This window comes from Triticum dicoccoides, chromosome 5B (genome assembly GCF_002162155.2).
Source record: "Triticum dicoccoides isolate Atlit2015 ecotype Zavitan chromosome 5B, WEW_v2.0, whole genome shotgun sequence".
Lineage (NCBI taxonomy): Eukaryota > Viridiplantae > Streptophyta > Magnoliopsida > Poales > Poaceae > Triticum > Triticum dicoccoides.
In genome coordinates this window covers 518,781,239-518,792,715 of record NC_041389.1, presented here as the reverse complement: position 1 = coordinate 518,792,715, position 11,477 = coordinate 518,781,239, and the positions used below count along the sequence as shown (strand labels likewise).

Below are 11,477 nucleotides of genomic sequence, written 5' to 3'. Positions count from 1 at the left end.
GACGAGCGCTGCCGCGTCAATCACTCCGCGACTGAATTTGCCGCATTGTTTTCTCACGAAATACACAACGTGAGCTATTGACCGATTGACTGTTCAACTTTCTCCGTGTAAGCTGTGAAAGTGATCGATCAATCAACCATTTTTAACACTTACGTTGGCATGACCGGGAAATGTTCCTATCGAGCCCCTTGTTCAGCGTCAGCGAGCGAGGAACGTTCACAAATCCCAACTAGGAGTATTGTCCCTTTTTCTTTCTTTCTTGGAAGGGGCGCACCAGGACTCCAGGAGTATCATCTTGGCCAGTAAGCTGAGTCTGATGTTGACCACCCAAGCACACAGTTGTGTGGAGACCATTCTCAACGTGGTCGCCAAGCAAGCAATGCTATATGTATATGAAAGCTAGCCCCGCGGCAGCAACGTGAAGACTAGAGAACATCTAGTCTAGCACTGAAGAGACGGACGAACAAACGTGAAGACTAGAGAGGTTCAGTTGCTTCCATATACTACTAGCTAGCTACTCCGCTCATGGGAGACGGTAAGAAATCCAGCTCCGCCTTCTGGTCGACGGTGGCGTCTTGGTTAGCTTGCTTTCGCCCGCCCAAGGGCAAGGCGGCGAGCACCGGCGGCCGGGCCACCACGTATGATCCAGCCGCCGGGATGGTCGCAGCGGCCAAACATTTCTCCGGTGCTCACAAGATAAACTTTGGATGATCCATGCGATGTCTGCTGGCTATACGGTGATTGTACATATGTGTATATACGTAGTTTTTATTGAAATCTCTAATCTCCAAAAAGACTTATATTTAGAAACGGATGAAGCATAAGGTCTAAGCTATACTTTCAAGCCTCGGTTACGATCCACGTTCTGTGGGGATCAATATTTGTTCTTGTTTTTGCTATCGTCGTCGTTTAGTGAGTCCGAATAATGGTCCACTGGAAATGAAATTTGATCCGAGGTAACGGGGCAAAAAGAGAATGGATTCTACTCCCTCCGGTTCCACGGAAGCTCCTGATTTACAGTACAATCATGGTCACCAGAATACGTCAAACAATCAAATTAAACCCAGAACGACAACTATTATTGTCGAAGATGGAATACGTATGGCCCAAACCAATAGAGTAATTGTTGGTCAAATGCCCCATTTTTGCGCACTGGAGCTTCTTCTCTAGGGATGCAAGTGGACAACATCCGCATGTCCGCGACCATCCCCCAACAAAAATGTTAAAGTAACACCGTTATGAAAGCAATGAAGATTAGTGTAACTTTTGCTTCAGCGGTCGGTCGCGGACGCCGTTCGCTTGCATCCCTAATCTTCCTTCACTTTGCATATGTTCGACCCAGGTCACATCGATTTTCATGTTTAAGAAGTAACTGAAAAAGTATTTCACCCTGCTTTATAGATAAAGCAATGATCATACAAACCAACACATACAACTCTACACCACACCAAACACACCCAAGGTCGAATACAATGTGCCAAAGGACAGCTACAACACCTCAAACCACTCCAAGCAAACTACAAGAAAAGCCCACTTGAAGTCATCGGAGTCCTCCGCCGTGACAGTCACCGCATAGAGATGAAGCCGCGTCCGACGAGGCAAGGACTCCAAGACGACACATTTAGGAAGGTAACAACGTTGGAGCGCCGCCACCGCCCGATCCAAAAGGATCAAGGCTTTCACCCGGAGCAAGATGAAGGGCAGAGAGTCGCCGTGAATTATGCGATATCATGATCTGAATTAATTGGACTGATTCTACAGCTACAATTAGTATAATGTGTTGATAGTTATGATACAACGATTTGTGACTGAACCATATTGCCATAATAATTCCGATCCAATTCAAAATCGTGATTCGGACAACCTTGGTGCCGACCGTAGAGGGTAACACTGCCAAGACGGCAGCTCGCTCTGCTCAGCTGACGCCTTGTCTGGCAATGCATCTCCTCCTCTATCCTTTTTTTTATCAAAGAAGGGTTTGCCCCTTCCGATTTTCATTACTGAAAACCACACAGTTCTACAAAAGAGTTCAAAAGTAAACGAAAGAAACCAACCGGACTCCACAGGCTCAAATAGCTAACCGCCAGACCGAGTTCAAACTACCCTGAGAGCCATTACATCAACGCAGAAGCAAAAGTAGCAAAAAAAGGAGCCAAGGATCATCTACAGGAGCACCAAACATCAGGTTCACCCCCGCAGGAGAGATTTTCTTCATTTCAATCTAGCAACATTGATCCTCCACCCTTGCTTGGCTGTGAACACTTCATTTGCTGCCTGTTCTAGCACCCTTGCTCCCAGCTCCAACGTTTTTCTTGGCGACTCCTTTATCTGCAAGATAGCCCAGTCAATTAACCACCTGCACATTAGCTTGACAACATATAAAGGATCATTTATCCTTTTATTCTCAAAGATAATTGCATTTCTGCTTTTCCAAATTGACCAAAGCAGGGCTGAAATCCCCACCAGCACCAGTTTCTTATTATCTTTGTTAAATTTTCTAATCCAGTCTCCAAAACAATCTTTCACACTAGATGGCACAGTTTTAAAACCACACACACATCTGACCAAACTCCATAACAATGAAGCAACCGAGCAAGAGAAGAATAGATGATCAATTGATTCATCTTTCCCACATAAAACACATCTTTTCTCACCCTTCCAACCTTTTTTAAGCAGTACATCTCTAGTCAGGATGCTCTTTTTATTAATCAACCATAAAAACACTTTCAGTTTCGCAGGCACTTTAATCTTCCATAAGTATTTCTGTGGGAATTTTATCCCAACAGCTATCAATTTCCTATACAAGGATCCCACAGAGAATTTATGATCTGCAGTGAGGGTCCAGAGGATTTGTCCTCCCCTCCGTGCATTTGAATTTCCTCGCATCTTTTTTTGAGACTGTTCCAAAGTTCCACAGTCTCTCCATGCAGGGTTCTTCTAAATCTAAATCCATGCCAACCTTTTTGTATGGCCTCCTCCACAGTAATATTGTGGTCAAAGGATATATCATATAGTCTAGGGTAAGCCTCCCTCAAAGGTTTATCATCAACCCATGAATCTTCCCAAAACCTAGTGTTTCTCCCATCCCCCACCTTTTTCTTTACAAATTTATAAAAGATTTCTTTGATTTTTAGAAGACTAACCCAGAATTGTGAGTCCCCTAGCTTTTTACATATTAAAGCCAAACACCCCCCTTTTCTATATTTGTCTTCCAAAAAATCCTGCCATAGACCTTTTTCATTTTCCATTTTCCAAAACCATTTAGCTAGAAGTGCAATATTCATTATTTCCAAATTCAGTGTCCCCAAGTCCCCCATTTCTTTGGGCAAACAACAATCTTTCCAATTCACTAAGTGGTATTTTTTTATATTCTCATCCTCTTGCCATATCAGCCTGGATCTGAAGAAATCAGCTTTCTTTATAATCCCCTTAGGCACAGCATAAAAGGACATCATAAACAAAGGTATATTAGTTAGGCAGGCTTGCACCAAGGTTATTCTCCCTGCAATGGAACCCAGCAACTTCCCCTGCCAACACCCACATCTTTTTTCAATTTTGTCAGTCACACATCCCCAATAAGAGTTCCTAATTCTGTTCTCAGATACAGGCATCCCTAGGTATTTTATGGGCAAATCCCCCATCTTACATGTTAGTATTTCTTGGTAAATCATTTGTTTTTCACTGGCTTTGCCAAACAACAGCAGTTCACTTTTATGAAAGTTTATTTTAAGCCCAGACATTTGCTCAAAAGCTCCTAGTATGAGTTTAAGGTTTTTAACACTTTCTATCTCATCCTTTATCAGGAATATGGTATCATCAGCATATTGTAACATATTAATCCCCTTCCCTCTATCACTTTTTAATACCCCTTTAACCAAGTCATGTTTCAGGGCATTACTCATTATAAAGGCTAGGGCATCAGCAGCAATGTCAAATAGCAGAGGTGACATGGCATCTCCTTGCCTCAATCCTTTGAAGGTTTTAAAGTATGGGCCAATTTCATCATTCACTCTAATTCCAACATGTCCCCCTCTCATAGTTTCCATCACCCAGTCACACCATTTGTCAGGAAATCCCTTCATTTTCAACATTTGTATAACAAAGGGCCACTTAATTTTGTCATATGCTTTCTCAAAATCTACTTTAAAAACTAGAGCATCTTCTTTATTCTTATTTAAAGAATTTAGAGCCTCATGTAAAATCACAATCCCTTCCATAATATACCTGCCCTTAATGAAGGCAGTTTGGGTTTTAGAAATCACAGGGGCCACACACTTAGCCAGCCTGCTCATCAGAATCTTAGTGATGATTTTAAAGCTAACATTCAGCGGGCAAATGGGCCTAAACTTCTGAATTTGTTTAGCATCATTATTTTTTGGGATCAAAGTAATTATGCCATAGTTGAGTCTAGCAATATTAATTTCCCCTTTAGCAAAACTATCAACTAGGTTTTTCAGATCCCACTTGACCACTTTCCAAAAATCTTGGTAGAAGTCAGCAGGGAATCCATCAGGGCCAGGGCTTTTATTTCTCTTCATCCCAAATACCACTTGATGAATTTCACTTAAGGAGAAAGGTGTCAAGAGCTCCTCTTTTTCTTGTTCATTGATTTTATCCATCTCCATCTCTATTAATGAGATACTAGATTCTTCAGGATGTCCAAATAATTCTTTATAGAATTTGGTGATATATTCCATCAACTTCTCATCTCCTTCTATAACCCCTTCCTCCTGTTCAAGGGAAACAATTTTGTTCTTTCTTCTTCTCCCATTTACCTTAGCATGATAATATCTAGTATTTCTGTCACCATCTTTAATCTCCGAATCTTTATATCTTTGCAACCATTTCATCTCTTCTTGCATCATTACTCTTTTCAGTTGGGCTCTAAGCTCTTTCTGTTCACTTCTATCCACCGCACTCAACCCCATGATCTCAGATCTCTTATCTAAATCATCAATCTCCTTTATTATTTCCATTTTTATTTTTCTGTACTAGGCATCAATAATTTTATTCCATCCTTTAGCTTTTTGCCTCAATTTCCTCAACCTTGATTGCCATCTATCCAGAACATCCCCTAAGTATCTCTCATTCCAGGTTTTATATACCAACTCTTTAAAGCCTTCTCTCAGCAACCAAGCATTTTCATATCTAAAAATATATTTATGAGCATGAGTTTCCCCTGTGTCCAGGAACAAAGGGGTATGATCAGAAACCTCTCTAGCAAAAGCTTTCGGTATGGTGAGTGGGTATTTTTTCCTCCCAAGCTGGGCACATCAGCACTCTATCTAGCTTTTCAAAAGTAGGATCCTCCTGATTATTAGCCCAAGTGTATTTTCTCCCATTCAGGGGTAATTCCTAAGCCATGCTTGTTCAATAATGGCATTGAACATGAAGGACCATTGTTCATTAAGCATAGGTTTGTTCTTCTCCTTCCCACTTCTAATGATGTTGAAATCTCCCCCAACCAAGCAAGGCAGAGGATTATCATGATATAATCTTGCCAATTCAGCAAGGAAACTTGCTTTTCCCTCCTTCTGTGCATCCCCATATACAGTGACTAAATTCCAGTGCATTTTGATATTTTTATCAAATATTAACATTCTCAAGAAATATTGTCCATTTTCAATATTTTCTACATTAAACACATCTCTATCAACCCCCATCAGGATCCCCCCTGACATTCCTCTGGGTGGATTCCAACTCCATTGAAAATTCCTCCCTCCACACAAATTATGCAATTCATTTTTTGTGAAATCTTGCTTTATGGTCTCAGAGAGTCCAATAAAGTCCAGCTTCTGATCTATAATCATTTCTCTAACGTATCTTTTCTTGTGATCTTGTCCTATGCCTCTCACATTCCAAAATACTCCCCTCATTGTTCTATAAGTGACCCTTTATAAGACCAAAATTCTAAATCTAATGCAAACACAGAGAAGATTCTCACTTAGAGTCTCCTATCTTTTTTCCTTCTTCGAAGGACTCCAATCCCAAGTGATTGCTTCACACAGTCAAGTGCTGGTGAGCGTTTCCTACCACTTTTTCCTCCAGAGAACATTCCCCTTAGTTTTTTCATCTGTTGTTCCTCACTATCCACATCAGAATGTTCATAATCAGAACACAATTCCTCAAGGGTTATGTCTCCAGTATTAATATATACTGGGACATCCTTTTCAATTTTGTCATTCTCTTCACATCTCTCCTCTGATTTATCACTTTTTTATTTTTTGATATTCTGAAAGTATAACTCTCTCCTAGCTATTTCCATCTTATTAATAATATCAATATTTTTATCAATCATCTCTATTGAACACCCTAGATCAATCCCCACTAGAGAACTAATATGTAATAAGGAAGCATCAGCAAAAGCCAATTCAGAATTCTTACCATAATTGTCCCTCTCCTCAGCTCCGCTTTTAGCCATATCCTCAATCTTCTTGTCTTCTCTTCCTTTGTTTCTCAGGCTTCTCTTGATTTCAACATCTTTCTCCTCCCCTTCTTTATCCAGGATCTCACTTCCATGTATTTCAGCCATTTTCTCCCCCAGAGTCCCAATAGATTCTTGGCTAGCATTATAATCAGTGGGCTCATTATATTTCCCAGACTCAGTATCTTCCTTTTTCTGTTGAGTCTCTTTCTCATAATCTTCAAGGTCCATATTAGCTAACTCCATTTCATACTCCTCTCTATTGGCAGCCTCTTGTGCCAGTTTCTGAATTTCTTCAAGTTGTTTTTTACTAATCTCCTGCAACTCTGCCTGAACTTTTTCTAGTTCTCTGATTCTGTTTTCATATTTAGCCCATAGTGCATTGTTTCTAATCCTGTCTTCCTCCAAGGTTTTGATCTTGCTGAACATGATTTCACTTTTTTTTGCCATTTTCCTCTCTCCAAAGCCATCTCCTTTTGCCACTGCAACATGGTTAAATCCATTTGAGTTTTCATTCCTTCAATTCTTTTATCCACCTCCTCACTTTGTTTCAGGGATAAGCATCCCAGAGAAACCCCTCTATGTTCATTCTCCTCCATTCTAGTCCTCTTCCTATTGTCAATCTCATCCTCTCCCCCTTCTGAGAAATTGCTGCTATCATTTTTCCTCTTCTCTTCCTTATACCAGCCAATCTCCACCACCTTCTCAGTTTCCACCCCAATTCTAAACATAAGAAGATTAGGGGAAGTGATTTCCACTTGAGTTGGTATTTTCTCCACATCTCTGATCCCACACTTTGCTCTAATTTTCTCCTCATTTATAGTATCCATATCAATTTCCAGGACAGGTCCAACTGCAGCAGCCACCTCACAAACACCCAAAAAATGTCTAAAACAATCTGGAACCTTGGCCAGCCTGACCCAAATGGTGTGCATCTTCCCAACAGCTTGATGATCAAGGGACCAGGGTTGAACCTTGATCACCACCCCTGTCCCCAGCAGTTTGAAGTCATTAAACTTGGCCAACTCCACCAACTTTGCTTTATTGGGAAATCTCATCATGTATCCATTCTTTCCAAAATACCTCACTCTCCATTGCCAGCCCCAATCAAACATTTCCTCCATAGCCTTCACAAGTTCAGTCTCATTAATGCTTCCTTCTCTTATGATCACCACCCCCAAAGGATTGGTATGCTCTGCTATCAGTACATCTTTATAGTTCTGAACCAGAAGAATCCCCAGCCCTTTAGCTGCATACCCTACATATTTTAGGACTGGTTTAACCTGTTTCAGCAAGTTGCACTCTCCTGTAATATGATTCTCTCTGCCACAGATCAAGCAATGCCCCACCCTGCAATCCTTGGTGGTGTGCCTGGGGTCTTTACACTTACCACACACCTGCTTGTTAAACCTGTCAAAATTTCTCTTGTTCTCCTCATACCCTTGCTGCCAACCACTTTTACCTCCTTGCTTCTTCATTTCCAATCCAACCCCCTGTTCAACCATCTTGTTACCTCTTTGTTGCCCATCAGTGTCTCCTCCCTCTTTCCTGTGACTTTCTTTCCCAAGTATATTACTAATTCGATTTCCAACCATCCCTTCCATCTGGGTCTTCTCACTGTTTTGCATCCCCTGAACCAACTGAGAGAGCAGCGAAGTTAACAGTAGTTGTTGCTGCTGCTGATCTGACTGAGATACCTGATTGTTGCTTCTCTCTTTTTCCATCACAGCACCTTCTGCATCACCACTGGCCATCCCTGGGGTCTCCCCCCCCCCTTCATCTTTTTTCCCTGCCTTAGCTTGCCACACCAAATTCTCTTCGTTCCTCTCAGATCTAGGGTCTTCCTCCTCTGAATCCCTTCCCATATCCTTCACAGGACCAAAGCGGTTCCCCCCTCTTCCAAAAGCCCCAGATCTCCCTGGGAAGGCATGCCTCCCTCCATTCCATCTCTCTCCTTTCTCAGCATTGTTGAATCTTCCTCCTAAGTTTCCATTTCCTCCTCCTCTGTTGAATCTCTGAGCTCCAAACCCTCTACCAAAATTTCCTGACATGGTTTCTTCTTGTGGCGGCGAGGGGGGGAGAGAGGGGAACCCTAAAGGTTGCTTCCCAACCCCCTCCACTCCCTCTTTTATATTCTCCACGCCTCCTTCCTTTTGTTGGGTTGGGTCGGGCTCCATCTCACCAGGCCTCCACCACCGTAGGCCCACTTCCGAATCCATGTTTAAATCTCTCCCAACTGAGCCCCCAAAAATTATCAGGGGTCTCGCATTTTTTTCCTCACAAAAATCCTCCAACCTTCCCCCTTTCACATCTAAGTATCTTGCAATTGGGGTAGTTTGTAACACAATTTCCCCAAAATCTACATCCTCTTCCCCAAATACAGGGATTATGGGATGAACATTGTCCTTTTTCATATGCTTTTGAACAATTTCGGCATCTATCCCAATCCCCTGAGTCATATTGCTCAGCTTACCATTATTACCTCTATCCCCAAACCCACCATGTTCTGAACATTTGTCTGCATAAGAAATCAAACCGAAGCCCTTCTCTCCTTGAGATTTCGACCCCCTTCTAATTCTATTTCTGTTGTTATGCTTAAATCTCCCAACCAGATTACCATAACTAGCATCATCTACTTCAATTGGAGTAGTAGATACTAAGTAATTAGCAGCGTTCCTCATACCTGAATCAGAGATGAGGGCCTCCCCTTCCCCCTCTTCCTCGGAGTCCTCACCGACCAGCAACCAGAAGCGGTTGCCAACCGGCGAGCACCCTACTAGCGGCGGGAGAGAGCAAGGAGGCGAGGCAAACGCCTCTGGAACCGCGGGGAGCGGCGGGGAAGTGAGGTTGGGGTCGGGGTCGTCCTGGCACTCCGTCGCGGCGGCACCGTCGCTTCCTCCTCCATCTCCTCGAGCTCCTCTTCCTCCTCGATCTGGATTGGCAGCCACCTGGATCCAGGGGCAGGAATCCCCATCACCACCTCCTGCGGCGGGTGTTGCGCCGGCGGCGGCGCCCACGGCTGGATCAGGCGGAAGCGGAAGGAGCGGAACACCTTCCACTTCTCCCTCTGCTCCGGGACCAGCGACTCCGCCTCGAGCATCGCCCACAGGAGCACCCCCATCGCCGGCTGGCGGTCGTAGTTGGGGAAGCATCTGAGGATCTCCTTCGCACTCAGCTTGTCTCGCACAACCTCCGACGAGTGATTGAGCGACTTCGCCGTCGGGAACCACCGATCGATCTCCTTGAGCCGCCCCATCAGGATCTCGTCGCCGTCGGACAGCGCCCACATCTGCTGCTCCCTCGTCGTCATCGAACCCTAGCTGTCGCAGCGGCGCAGGGCAGTGGCTCTCGCGAGCGAGATTTGTGAGGTGTGGGGAGGGAGAGAGCCGAGGCGTCGGTCTAATAACCCTCCCCCCGGCCCCCCGCTCGCCATTACTCACCTCGAAATCCACCCCCGCCGCACCCCACCGGTCAGCCGCCGCAATTTCTGCGACGTGGCACGGGAACACCACCTCCTGGCCCACCCGCCACGCCGCAGCGCCTACTCCACTGCATGCGTCCACCACTACTCCCTCGTCGTCGAGGAGTTCCACCCGCGGCCCTCGCCGGCGAACGTGACCGTGTCGAGGCACCGGCACCGCCGCACAAAAATCCGGCACAAACACGCAAGGGAGACGAGACGGAGACGAGTTCATCCGCTAATACTCAGCTAACCCAAACTAACCTTTGCGTCAACCGATCGGTGCTCCCAACTACTGCGCAGACAAACATCACGAGATCAACACCGCCGAATCGTAACGTACAATGGCCACGCTGCGTTTCGGCTACGTCCTCCTCGCCACCCTGGCCGCGCTGCTCGCCGCGGTGGCCGGCGCCGATCCGGGCAAGATCGGGGTGTGCCACGGCCGCGTGGGCGGCAACCTGCCGGCCCCTGAGGCGGCCGCGGCGCTGCTGAGGAGTAACGGGATCACCAAGGCGCGGCTCTTCCTCCCCGACCCGGCCGTGCTCCCGGCCTTCGCCGCGGCCGGCATCGACCTCACGGTCGGCGTGCCCAACGAGAACCTCACCTTCCTCTCCGCCGCCGGGCCCGAGGGCGCGCTGCAGTGGCTCCGCACGAACGGCCTCGCCAGCGGCCCCGTCGCCGGCCGGCTCCGCTACCTCGCCGTCGGCAACGAGGTGCTCTACAACAACCAGTTCTACGCGCCGCACCTGGTGCCGGCCATGCGGAACCTGCACGCCGCGCTGGCCTCCCTGGGGCACGACGGCGCCGTCAAGGTCTCCTCCGCGCACGCCTCGTCGGTGCTCGCGTCCTCCTACCCGCCCTCGGCGGGCGCCTTCGACGCCGCCCAGATGGACGTGCTCCGGCCCATGCTGCGGCTCATGGCCGACACCGGCGCGCCATTCATTCTCAACGCCTACCCGTTCATCAGCCACGTGGGCGACCCGGCCAACGTGCCGCTCGCCTACGCGCTCGGCGCCTCCGACGAGCCCGTGGTGCGCGACGGCGCGCTGGCGTACTCGGGCCTGTTCGACGCGACGGTGGACGCGGTGGTGGCGGCGCTCGAGCGGGAGGGCTTCGCCGGCGTGCCGGTGGCGGTGACCGAGACCGGGTGGCCCACCGCGGGGCACCCGGCCGCGACGCCGGAGAACGCGGCGGCGTACAACGGGAGGATGGCGGAGCGGGCGGCGCGGGGCGTGGGCACGCCGCGCCGGCCCGGGGCGCCCGTGGAGGTGTTCCTGTTCGACCTCTACGACGAGGACGGCAAGACCGGCGCCGAGTTCGAGCGCCATTTCGGCATCTTCAGGGCCGACGGCGCCAAGGCCTACAACATCAACTTTGCCTAGTACTAGTAGAGCTGCTTGTATGGAGATGATCGGCACGCTGTTGATCTGTGGATCAACTGGCTGATATGCTAGCGTGATCTGTCCATGTATTTTATTTTATTTTTGACGGGGCGTGATCTGTCCATGTATCTCCCGTTATGTTAATTGCTGCGACTTGCACTTCATGATTTCATAAGCATTCTCCTGTCGATCTGGGCATTGCCGATAA

General features: G+C 47.0%; 2 protein-coding genes across 3 annotated transcripts; one reads left to right on the top strand and one right to left on the bottom strand.

Annotated features, from left to right (window-relative positions):
* Positions 1-1,963: 1,963 nt before the first annotated feature.
* LOC119305949 (cilia- and flagella-associated protein 251-like) lies at positions 1,964-9,786 on the bottom strand. 2 transcript variants are annotated; one of them, XM_037582331.1, is made up of 2 exons: positions 9,108-9,786; positions 1,964-2,328 (listed from the first exon to the last, which is right to left on the bottom strand). In XM_037582331.1, exon 1 carries the CDS (start codon positions 9,732-9,734, stop codon positions 9,201-9,203), a length of 534 nt encoding a protein of 177 aa, XP_037438228.1. In that variant the 5' UTR covers positions 9,735-9,786; the 3' UTR covers positions 1,964-2,328; positions 9,108-9,200. The 2 variants fall into 2 exon arrangements, with proteins under 2 accessions (XP_037438228.1, XP_037438227.1); XM_037582330.1 differs by lacking the exon at positions 9,108-9,786 and adding an exon at positions 6,385-8,506.
* A 406-nt stretch (positions 9,787-10,192) lies between these two features.
* LOC119305948 (glucan endo-1,3-beta-glucosidase-like) lies at positions 10,193-11,477 on the top strand. The gene has a single exon (XM_037582329.1). The coding sequence runs from the start codon at positions 10,229-10,231 to the stop codon at positions 11,267-11,269; it is 1,041 nt and encodes a 346-aa protein (XP_037438226.1). The 5' UTR covers positions 10,193-10,228; the 3' UTR covers positions 11,270-11,477.